Source organism: Oncorhynchus nerka, linkage group LG15, assembly GCF_034236695.1.
Source record: "Oncorhynchus nerka isolate Pitt River linkage group LG15, Oner_Uvic_2.0, whole genome shotgun sequence".
Lineage (NCBI taxonomy): Eukaryota > Metazoa > Chordata > Actinopteri > Salmoniformes > Salmonidae > Oncorhynchus > Oncorhynchus nerka.
The window spans coordinates 27,834,120-27,844,864 of record NC_088410.1 but is presented as its reverse complement, the minus strand read 5'-3'; the positions used below and the strand labels follow the sequence as shown (position 1 = coordinate 27,844,864).

General features: G+C 44.5%; 2 protein-coding genes and 1 long non-coding RNA gene across 3 annotated transcripts; all 3 read left to right on the top strand.

Moving 5' to 3' along the window:
- Window positions 1-5,510: 5,510 nt before the first annotated feature.
- Window positions 5,511-7,217, top strand: LOC115123766 (bromodomain-containing protein DDB_G0280777-like). Its single transcript, XM_029653127.2, has 3 exons — window positions 5,511-5,594; window positions 5,689-5,741; window positions 5,832-7,217. The coding sequence occupies exons 1-3, from the start codon at window positions 5,566-5,568 to the stop codon at window positions 7,115-7,117; spliced, it is 1,368 nt and encodes a 455-aa protein (XP_029508987.2). The 5' UTR covers window positions 5,511-5,565; the 3' UTR covers window positions 7,118-7,217.
- LOC135559816 (activating signal cointegrator 1 complex subunit 2 homolog) lies at window positions 7,131-7,984 on the top strand (the record flags this gene model as incomplete). Its single annotated transcript, XM_065000690.1, has 1 exon — window positions 7,131-7,984. A coding segment is annotated over exon 1 (759 nt), but the record flags the coding sequence as incomplete, so codon positions are not given.
- Window positions 7,985-8,012: 28 nt separating this feature from the next.
- On the top strand, window positions 8,013-8,930 carry LOC135560164 (uncharacterized). The gene is made up of 3 exons (XR_010458730.1): window positions 8,013-8,510; window positions 8,591-8,625; window positions 8,706-8,930. It is a non-coding gene; the product is annotated as an uncharacterized LOC135560164 (long non-coding RNA).
- Window positions 8,931-10,745: the final 1,815 nt, after the last annotated feature.

Below are 10,745 nucleotides of genomic sequence, written 5' to 3'. Positions count from 1 at the left end.
CTAGTTGGGGTATGTACGTACGGTCACTGTGGGGATGACGTCATTGATGCACTTATTGATGAAGCCAATGACTGATGTGATGTACTCCTCAATGTCATCGGAGGATTCCCGGAATATATTCCAGTCTGTGCTAGCAAAACAGTCCTATAGCTTAACAGCTGCTTCATCTGACCACTTTTTTTTATTGATCAAGTCACTGGTGTTTCCTGCTTAAATTACTGCTTGTCAGCAGGAATCAGGAGGATAGAATTATGGTCAGATTTGCCAATTGGAGGGTGAGGGAGAGCTTTGTATGCGTCTCTGTGTGGAGTAAAGGTGGTCCAGAGTTTTTTTTTTTTTTTCCCCCTCTGGTTGCACATTTAACATGCTGATAAAAATTTGGTAAGATGTATTTAAGTTTCCATACATTCAAGTCCCAGGCTACTAGGAGCACTGTCTCCCGGTGAGCGGTTTCCTGTTTGCTTATGGCAGTATACAGTTCATTCAATGCGGTCTTAGTGCCAGCCTCAGTCTGTGGTGGTATGTAGACAGGTACAAAAAATTCAGATAAACTCTCTAGGTAGTGTGGTCTACAGTTTATCATGAGATATTCTACCTTAGGCTGGCAATAACTCGAGACTTCCTTAGATATCGTGCACCAGCTGTTATTTACAAAAATACATAGTCCCCCGCCCCTTCTCTTACCAGACGCCGCTGTTCTATCCTGAAGGATAGCCAGCTGCATGTTGATAATGTCGTCAATCAGCCACGACTCTGTGAAGCATAAGATATTACAGTTTTTAAATAATCTTCCGCGTAGGTCATGTGTTTTATTTTCAAAAGATTGCACGTTTGCTAGCAGAATGGAAGGATGTGGGGGTTTATTCGATCGCCTACTAATTCTCAGGAGGCAGTCCAGCCTCTGGCCCCTTTTTCTCCACCTTCTCTTCACACAAATCACGGGGATGTGGGCCTGTTCCTGGGAAAGCAGTATGTCATTCACGTCGAGCTTGTCGGATTCGTTAAAGAAAAAAAAGGATTCTGCCAGTCCGTGGTGAGTAATTTCAGTTCTGATGTCCAGAAGTTATTTTCGGTCATAAGAGATGGTAGCGGCAAAATTATGTACAAAATAAGTAAAATAATAAGTTCCAAACAACTCAAACGAACAAAAAACACAATTGGTTGGGAATATGTCAAATATTCTCTACACACAACAGAATGTCTTTGAACATGTACATTTTTCTAAACCAACTACTGTTGCTGAAATCATTCACTAGTTGCATATTATGAGAATTCTGACCTTCAATTGATCTATTCATTGGAGGATAACCTGTTATCCTACACCTAAAAGTGTTTGTTATACACAAATTAATTAAGTTAAAAAACCAGCATTTTAATAGTTCCAATGACTTCAAATTCTGGCATTTGACTATTTTGAACTTTTTGTCTTTGTTTCCTAGGTAAATTATAGATATATTCTCCACACTTCATTAAAAGGAACCTGCTCCTATGTCCCAGCAACAAAAGGAACGGGCTCGCATGCCTCTTCAGCAGAAGCAACCGTCCACAATGCCTCGGCAGAAGCAACCAGCCACAATGCCTCAGCAAGTGTGACGACTGGAGCAAATACCTTAGGTGAAGCAACCGGCTCTCGTGCCTCTGCATTAGAAGCAACCAGACACAATGACTCGCCAGATGCAACCGTCCAAAAATTCCATCAGAAATCACCTGCTTGACTCGCATTACAAATACCTGGACAGCAAGATTTAAACCAGCCTGGTTAAAACTACACCTTGGCATCACATATTTGTATTATTAGCCTGTCATGTTCAGTCATATAACCAGACTATACCTACAGACAGTTAATGTACTGGCACATGCCTATTTTGATATCTATTTCCAATACTTCTGTCTTTCTCTTTGCCGCTCTCTCTCTCTCTCTCTCTCTCTCACTCTCTCTCACACCACACACAGACACACACACACACACAGACAGCAGTGGGTCTGTACCAGTCAGAGGTGAAGGGGCACATCCTGCTCTTCATCAACAGGGGGAGTGGTGACTATTAAGTGCTCAAGGACCGGCTAGGTCAGGAGCTCTGGTCCCAGAATTCTTTGATAAGGTGAGATCAGGCAAGCAGCTACTGGACCTGAAAAGAGCGACTCACCAAAACCTCTCTTATATTGGCTATTTGTTTCAGATCTTAAGATAATGTCCATAATCCACTATTTGGAACAAGTTATTTTGAATCAACTCTTTAATTGCAGCTTGAATTGAATTTGTAAATTGATTCATTGGAGTCAGATGTGATGAACTGCTTTGTGATCTGAGAAAACCCTTAACAAATGCGGGAGATAAGGAAATGCCCATCAACAAAATTCATATATATATATATTGAACTACTTTTGACATTGGTCTCGTCCCAAAAAAACACTGATTTTAGTTTTAGTTTCGGTTGCAGAACGTTTTGCTACGCTGTGCCCTACTGAACATAACTATGATTTATTTGCCTCAGTTCCTGTTTGTGCTGGTAAACAGGCTGAAGTCCAATGAAAAATGTCTGGGCATTTACGACAGCGAGTCAGCCATGAAATGGCTCATGCCCGAGGGAGAGATCTCCACTCACTCATAAGAGGCGATCTCAAGGTCTGAGGTGAAAACAAACCTGAGTTCAAATAGCATTGGTTTTCTTTCAAATGCCTTTGAGGGACGATTGAGCCTGCCTGGAGTGACAGATAAACTCTCAATTAAGAGCACCTAAAAAAGTATTTGAAAGAAACAAATTCATTTTGAACCCATGTCTATGGAGCATTTTGAACCCATGTCTATGGAGCAGAATACGTTTAAGTGGCTTTGATAATATATAGAAAACAGCAGTGAATTATACTGAGTTGCCTCTATATAATCTATCTACCTTGCTTCTCAAATACTTTTTTCTTAATTTTAGGAGGTGAAGCAGGCACTAGTACCCGTTCCTAAAACTGAGTTGTAAAACAAACAAATAAATGAATGTAAATAATAATTGTGTCTGTTTTGGAGTCCGTATTGATTTCTGCCTGAATCTGATGTAGGCTATGTGTGTGCTCTGGTGGGCATGGTGTGTCTTTATGTGAGGACTGCCATCTGCACGTTGACAACAGCTCAGTGGCTACTCACCACTGAGATTTTGGATCTGATGGTTACAATCGCAACTGACTGACCTCAGTAGACTAATAGGGCCTGGAGGGCCTAACAGAGAAAGAAGAATTGGCATCTGTCTTCAGAAAAAATAACCGTTGAGGATTTCAAATGCAATCGCAAAGAAACAACAAATACAATAGAATGTGATGCAGTATAATACAATATATATGTGTGTATTTTCATGCAAATGCTACATTTTAAGTGCAGACCTGTATTCAAAAACATGTGTATTTCAGTATCTGAGTTATAATATCTGGGTTATAATACAAATGGTATTATTTGACAGTATTTTCAAATACTTATTTGATAGATTGGAGTGTAAAATAGTGTGATTTTGAGTTTTTCAAACACTTTCCAAGTGTATTTCCAAATGCATAACATTTAACTACTTATCTTTTCAAATAAAAGATCAGAATACTTTGAATGTATGTGTATTAATTGAAATATTTTAAATAGTATTTGAACCCGGTCTGATTTAAGTGACATACATTTGCCTTCCAGTTACAGTAGGCCAGCCTACAGCAGTGGAAGAGGGGAGTTAGTGCAGATTTCTAGACATTAAGGGCCGTACAATAAAGTACAGAAGGATTGGAGCACTCGGGGTAAATATAAAAGACCAGAATAAAGAACAGATTGTCTGCCTGCTGTACTGAAAGAAACAGGAGAAGAAAAGGAATTTTCAAGGCACAGACTTTGAATCAAGTATAATTATCAGAGATGGAATGCAAGCGGAAACATCAGTCGGAATAGGGAAAACACTTTGGCTGATTTAAGGGGCTGGAGATATATGCATAGCTATCTAAACAGTTGCATTCGAGTTTGTGTTTGTGGATGTGTACTGCAATCAAAGTTGAGACAACATTGGAAAAAAAGCTTCCACAAAGGAGGGTAGACGGTCAGAGGATGAGGAGATGGGTTGTTGTCTTGTGTTTTATTTCATCCACACGAGGGAGACATTTTATGGAGATAGTGGGAACCTTCGAGCTGATCACTATTGTCAAGTCGGTGACGATTGTTGGTCACCGCCTTTCAAAGTGTTTTGCGTTCTGGGGATAAAACATTTACCACGTGAGTCTATATGTCGACTGCATGAACTTTACAAAAATCTGCAGAATCTCCAAGTTTCTGCAATTGCTCTTCACCAACTTCATCCTGCAGCCATCACCTGTCATGTGGGGTCTCCATTGTCACCCAATCATTATTGTTTTTGTTTAACCCACGCGAACAAGAACATGACTGAAACAGGAACCAATTTGCTGCAGTTAATGTGTAGCCTACAGTGCATAAATGAATGATGTGATTGAGGCCCTCTCTCATTTATTGTATAATGTAACATCAATTATTTCAGTTTGTGAGTGGGTGTTGGAGACATGTTTTTTTTACATTATAAAGGAAACCTTTTATAAACAATGGCAACACTGCCATGGTGATCTGAGCCTTGCAGTTGGAAAACGACAGTATCCAAATTTCGGTTGTAGCAGATGCACCTCTCCTGACTTTACTTCTTGACTTTGGTCTACAGTCAGTTGCTTTAGCCTTACCACTCAAACGAGCCCTACTATATGTTTGCCTCTGAAAAATTAAAGACTCAGATCATCAAAGCATATGTGTGCAGTGTTTGCATAATGTGAGTGTTTAATTTGCGTCTGTCTGAATTCAGAATTTGTCCAAGATGTGGCACTATGTGCAACTGAAACATGTTAACCATCTACTGTTGCTATGCTGAATGAAACACACGGTTTAAAAGAAGGCATGTGTAAAAATAATGGTGCCTAACTGCTCATTTAGCCTCTAATCTTCAAATGAGCCAAGTGAATTTTGTACAAGCAATAATTTAAACTGATCAATGAAGTGCCAAGACAAAATGTGTTTCCTCAAGTATAAGGATGGAGCAAAAACCCACAGACACTCGGCCCTCCGTGTAATGAGTGCTTTAGAGTAAAGGGCTGTCAATCCTGTCAGGAACTCAATTAGAGAATCAACCACACCTGAGTAAATATCCTGAATTCCAAATCAACCCCTAGCCCCTACACCTACCACTTAGTCACTTATGGGCATTTGAAACAATCAGATTAATCAGGTTATAGCAATATGGTAATTGCGTCACCTTGCCTTCTGATAGGCTGGATGCAATTGTTGCCATATTGCTTATACCTATTCAATCATTTCTGATGCACAGAAGTGTTTAGCCCAGGGTGTAGGATTTAGGGGTCAATTTGGAATTAGGAATCAAATGTAGTTCAGGGGCTTACAGCTGTCCTTGATTAGCCAATTACATTAGAAGGGCCTGGGATTTGTTTAAAAGGAGCAACCAAAAAAAGCCTGCAGATACAGCATAAGGGATATTATGCCAGGGCTTATACCAGCCATTAGTTCTGATTACTGGGGAACTTTTGAGGCGCAAAATGGCCGTGATGATTGGAATCGCTTTCAGGTAGCTTTTTAAAAGTATTGCTCTAGTTTGTTTCCCTTGTCCTTCAGGTGTTACAGGTAGCTGTGTTTATAACAGGCTTTATTTTTTTTTTTAGAGTTTCTTGGCTTTGTTGCCTGCTATTTGGCGGGATACTGTGTTCCACATCAAGTGAGTTTCTACCCGTTAATTTCAAGTAACAGTTGTGGTACCAATAACTTCAAAGGCTTTCATTTGACTTTTTTTCTTTATCTAACCTAGGTGATGGGTATCCTGCACCAGGTTCTGATGCAACATGGCTCTATACAGGCCCACTTAGGTCTAAAGGATATGGTAATTACAACTCTCCAACAGCTCAATTGCAAGCGCAGCTGACCGAAGAGCAACAGAAAAATCTGGCAGCCATCCTGCAAAAGCAACTGGCCCCCATGCCCCAGGCACCTCAGAAAATGTGGTATCCAACTCAAATGCCCCAGCAGGAAAAGCAAGCGGCCGCCATGACCCAACAGCAGATGCTACAGGCCAGTTATCCTAAGCAGCCTCAAGCAATGTTGTATCCAGCTCAAATATCCCAGAAGCAACCAGTTACTGGACTTCAGCATCAGAAGGAACAGGCCTCAATACCCCAGCTACCTCAGCAAGTGTGGTATCCAGTTATAATGCCTCAGCAGCAAAAGCAACCAGCTACTGGTCCTCAGCAGCAGACGGAACTGACCACCATGCCCCAGAAGCAACCGGCTCCAATGCCTATTCCGCAGAAACAACCAACAGCTATGCCCCAGAAAGCATGGTATCCAGCTCAAATGCAGCAGAAGCAACGGGCCACCGTGCACCAGCAAGTGTGGCATCCAGCTCAATTGCCCCAGCAGCAAAAGCAACCGGCTACTGAACCTCAGCAGCAGAAGGAACCGGCCTCACTAACCCAGCAACCTCAGCAAGTGTTGCATCCAGCTCAAATGCTGCTGAAGCAACTGACTGCCCTGCCCCAGCAAGTGTTGTATCCAGCTAAGCCCCAGAAGCAACTGGCCGCTGATCCTCAGGAGCAGATTGAACTGACCGCCATGCCCCAGCAACCTCAGCAAGTGTGGTATCCAGCTAAAATGCCCCAGAAGCAACCAACCGCTGAACCTCAGTGGCATCCAGCCAAATTTCCCCAGGAGCAACCCGTCCCTATGCGTCAACTGCAGAAGGAACTGATCGCCATTCCACCACAACTGTTGCAATCCGCTCAAATTCCCCAGCAGCATAAGCAACCGGCTGCCAAGCTTCAGCAAGTGTGGCAACTGGCCCCCATTCCCCAGCAGCCTCATGACGTGTGGTATCCAGCTAAAATGGTCCAGAAGCAACAAGCAGCTGCAACTCGGCAGCAGAAGGAACTGACCACCATGCCTCAAGAGTGGCATCCAGCTCAATTTCCCCAGCAGCAGAAGCAACCAGCCCTAATGCTTTTACCGCAGAAGGAACTGACCGCCATATACCAGCAACCTCAGCAAGTGTGGTATCCAGCTAAAATGCCCGAGAACCAACCAACCACTGAACCCCAGTAGCAGAAGCAACCGACCGCCTTGGCCCAGCAAGTGTGGTCTCCAGCTCAAAATCCCCAGCTGCAGAAGCAACCGGTTGCTGAACCTCAGCAGCAGAAGGAACCGGCCACCATGCCCCAGCAAGCATGGTATCCAGCTCAAAAGCCCCAGCTGCAGAAGCAACCGGCCGCTGAACCTCAGCAGCAAATTGAACCGACCGCCATGCCCCAGCTACCTCAGCAAGTGTGGCATCCAATGCACATTCCCCAGCAGCAACAGGAACTGGCCACCATACCCCAGCAAGTGAGGTATCCAGCTCAAATGCCCCAGAAGCATCTGGCCTCCATGCCTCTACCACAGAAGCAACCGACCGCCATGCCCCAGCAAGAGTGGAATCCAGCTCAAATGCCCCAGCAGCAGAAACAACTGGCCACCATGCTGCAGAAGCAACCAGCCCCAATGCTTCAACCGCAGAAGCAACAGGCCACCATGCCCCCGCAAGTATGGCATCCAGCTCAAATGCCTCGGCAGCAAAAGCAACCAGCTACTGAACCTCAGCAGCAAATTGAACCGACCGCCATTTCCCAGCCCCCTCAGCAATTGTGGCATCCAGATCAATTTCTCCAGGAGCAGAAGCAACCATTCACTATGCATCTACCGCAGAAGGAACTTACCACCAATCCACCAGAACTGTGGCAATCCGCTCAAATGCCCCAGCAGCATACGCAACCGGCTGCCATGCTTCAGCAAGTGTGGCATCGGGCACAGAAGCAACCGGCCCCTATGCCCCAGCAGCCTCATGATGTGTGGTATCCAGCTAAAATGGTCCAGAAGCAAGTCGCTGCGGTGACCGCCATGCCGCATCGCATCAGCAAGTATGGCATCCAGCTGAATTTCCCAGCAGCAGAAGCAAACCGCAGAAGCAAATGACCGACGTGCCTCAGCAAGAGTGGCAACCAGCTCAAATACCGCAGAAGCAACCGGCTGCTGAACCGCAGCAGAACGAACCGGCCACCATACCCCAGCAAGTGGGGTATCCAGCTCAAATGTCCCAGCAGCGGAAGCAACACACTGCCATGCCACAGCACCAACTGACCCCCATGCCTCAGCAATCATGGGATGTAGCACAAATGCCCCAGAAGCAACTGGCCCCAATGTCTCAGCAGAATCACTACGAAAGCACTGAAGATGGTGCCTTTAGTAGCACTCAGGCCAGCATCGTTGAACAGTCGGGTGTCATCCCAATCTATTCCTACAGTTCCAAATCGCACTACGAGAATGGCAGGACTGTATTCTCCCTAACCCGCTACACTCCTAGGGAGGCTATGCCTGTTGACAGTGGAAATGCTCCCAAGGACAGTTTTGTTCGTACTGGTGCACCAAGCGTATATCCATCACTAGTGAAGGATTCTGCAAGGTAATGGTTCACTTTAACCTGCTCTGAACTTTGCTCTCTAAATTTGAAGTCCTTTGTACTAACCATATATCTTTCAACAGGAAAATGTAATGGATTCATCCTCTAGAAGCTAATGGTGAGAATTGTTTTTGACATTGGTTACTTAATATTCTGTGTTGCTGACACTGCATTTCTTCCTGCTTTTGTTTCGACCAGGAAGTGTCTGGTGCTCTTGCTACTCTAGCATGAGGGAGTACATGAACAGTTCTAATTTCAAAAATGCCTGGTGTCTTTGAAATAATGGTTCTCGTGTCCATTGCTTGCTAATTGAGAACAGGTGGTGTGCAGTCTGTAGTAAAAATGACTGTTCAGTTAATTCTTTGGTTTTCTAATCTTTTACCTTTGCTAGCATAAGATGTCACCCAGGACTTTCGGACAACTTGACATATTTGCCTGTTGTAGTTGACTCTGTTTGGCCAGACTCATGAACATGAATGAAATTGTATATGCATTGAATTTTCTACAAGAAGTTACACTTTGCTGTTGGACACTCTTGTCTAGCGTACGTCAACAGACAACTTCATTTAATTTGTCACAGTATGGAATTTGTGGACACGATCTCAATGTGTGTGCAACCTTTGTGCACAACACATTTCTACCGGACCCCTGTGGTTGCCCCTGCAAAAGCCCCTGGCAGGAACTTCATTAGCCTGCATTAAAAAGTGCACTTGATTAAGCTCACCCAGTGCAATGGATAGTTAGATTTCCCTCTATAAAACCATTGAATTGGTCCACGATCCTCTAGACCCAAATTGCTACAGACAAATCTATCCTACCCTGCCTATCTAAGGTCTTTGAAAGCCAAGTCAGCAAACATATTACCGACCATTTCGAATCCCACCGTACCTTCTCCGCTATGCAATCTGTTTTCAGAGCTGGTCATGGGTGCACCTCAGCCATGTTCACTACGCGCTGTGGTTGGTTTCCTCTTCCAGATTTTACAGGTAGCTGTGTTTTAACTGACTAGGATAAAGAACATTTTGAATATTCCTTGGATTTGTTGCCTGTTAATTGGAGGGATAACCTGCTATCCTCCACCTAAAGGTGTGTTTGTATAGCACAAAGTAATTCAGTTAAAATAACACTTTGTATAGTGCCAATAACTTTATTAAATGATGGCATTTTACTATGCTGAATTATCTTGGTTCCTAGGTACTTATCGATATAAAAGACACCAGCTCCTATTCTAAAGCAACAAAAGGAACCGGCTCCTATGCCCCAGCAAGAAGGCCTCCCCTCCCGAGTGGTGCAGCGGTCTAAGGCACTGCATCGCAGCGCTAGAGGCGTCGCTACAGACCCGGGTTCAATCAGGGCTGTATCACAAATGGCTGTGATCGGGAGTCCCATAGGGCAGCGCAATTGGCCCAGCGTCGTCCGGGTTAGGGAGGGTTTGACCGGTGGGCTTTACAAGTAGCCGGTCACTGTAAATAAGAATTTGTTCTTAACTGACTTGCCTAGTTAAAGAAACTAAACTGTCTCTTGTGTCCCAGCAACAAAAGGAACCGGCTCCCATGCCGCCTCGGCAGAAGCAACCAGCTACAATGTCTCAGCAATTGTGGTGGCTAGCGCAGATATCTTCGGTGAAGCAACCAGCTGCTGTGCCTCAGCAGCTGAAGCGACCAACTGCCATGCAACAGAAGCCTTAGCAAGTGAGGCACCCAGCCCAAATTTACCCAGCAGCAGAAGCAACTGGCCCCCATTCCTCAGCAAGTGCGACATCTGGTTTAAATGCCCCAGCAACAAAAGCAACCGGCCACTGAGACTCGGCGGCAGACGCAACCGACCGAAATGCCTTTGCAAGTGTGGAGTCCAGCTTGAATGCAGCAGAAGCAACCGGCCCCCATTCCTCAGCAAGTGTGGCATCCTGCTCAAATGCCGCAGAAGCAACTAGATTACTTGTTGGTTATTACTGCATTGTCGGAACTAGAAGCACAAGCATTTCGCTACACTCGCATTAACATCTGCTAACCATGTGTATGTGACAAATAACATTTGATTTGATTTGATTTGGATTTGCATAGTGCCAACTGACGTTTGGTGGAGGAATAATGGTCTGGGGCTGTTTTTGGTGGCTTGGGCAAGACCGCTTTGTTCCAGTGAATGGAAATCTTAACGCTGTAGCGTACAGTAACATTCTAGACAATTCTGTGGTTCCAACTGTGGCAACAGTTTGGGGGAAGGCCCTTTGCCATTTCA

Coding starts and splice junctions, on each gene's coding strand:
- LOC115123766 (XM_029653127.2), top strand. CDS start 5,566: ATGGCCGTGATGATTGGAATCGCTTTCAG. Junction 5,595..5,688: donor ATGATTGGAATCGCTTTCAG/GTAGCTTTTTAA, acceptor TTTTTTTTTTAG/AGTTTCTTGGCTTTGTTGCC. Junction 5,742..5,831: donor GATACTGTGTTCCACATCAA/GTGAGTTTCTAC, acceptor TATCTAACCTAG/GTGATGGGTATCCTGCACCA.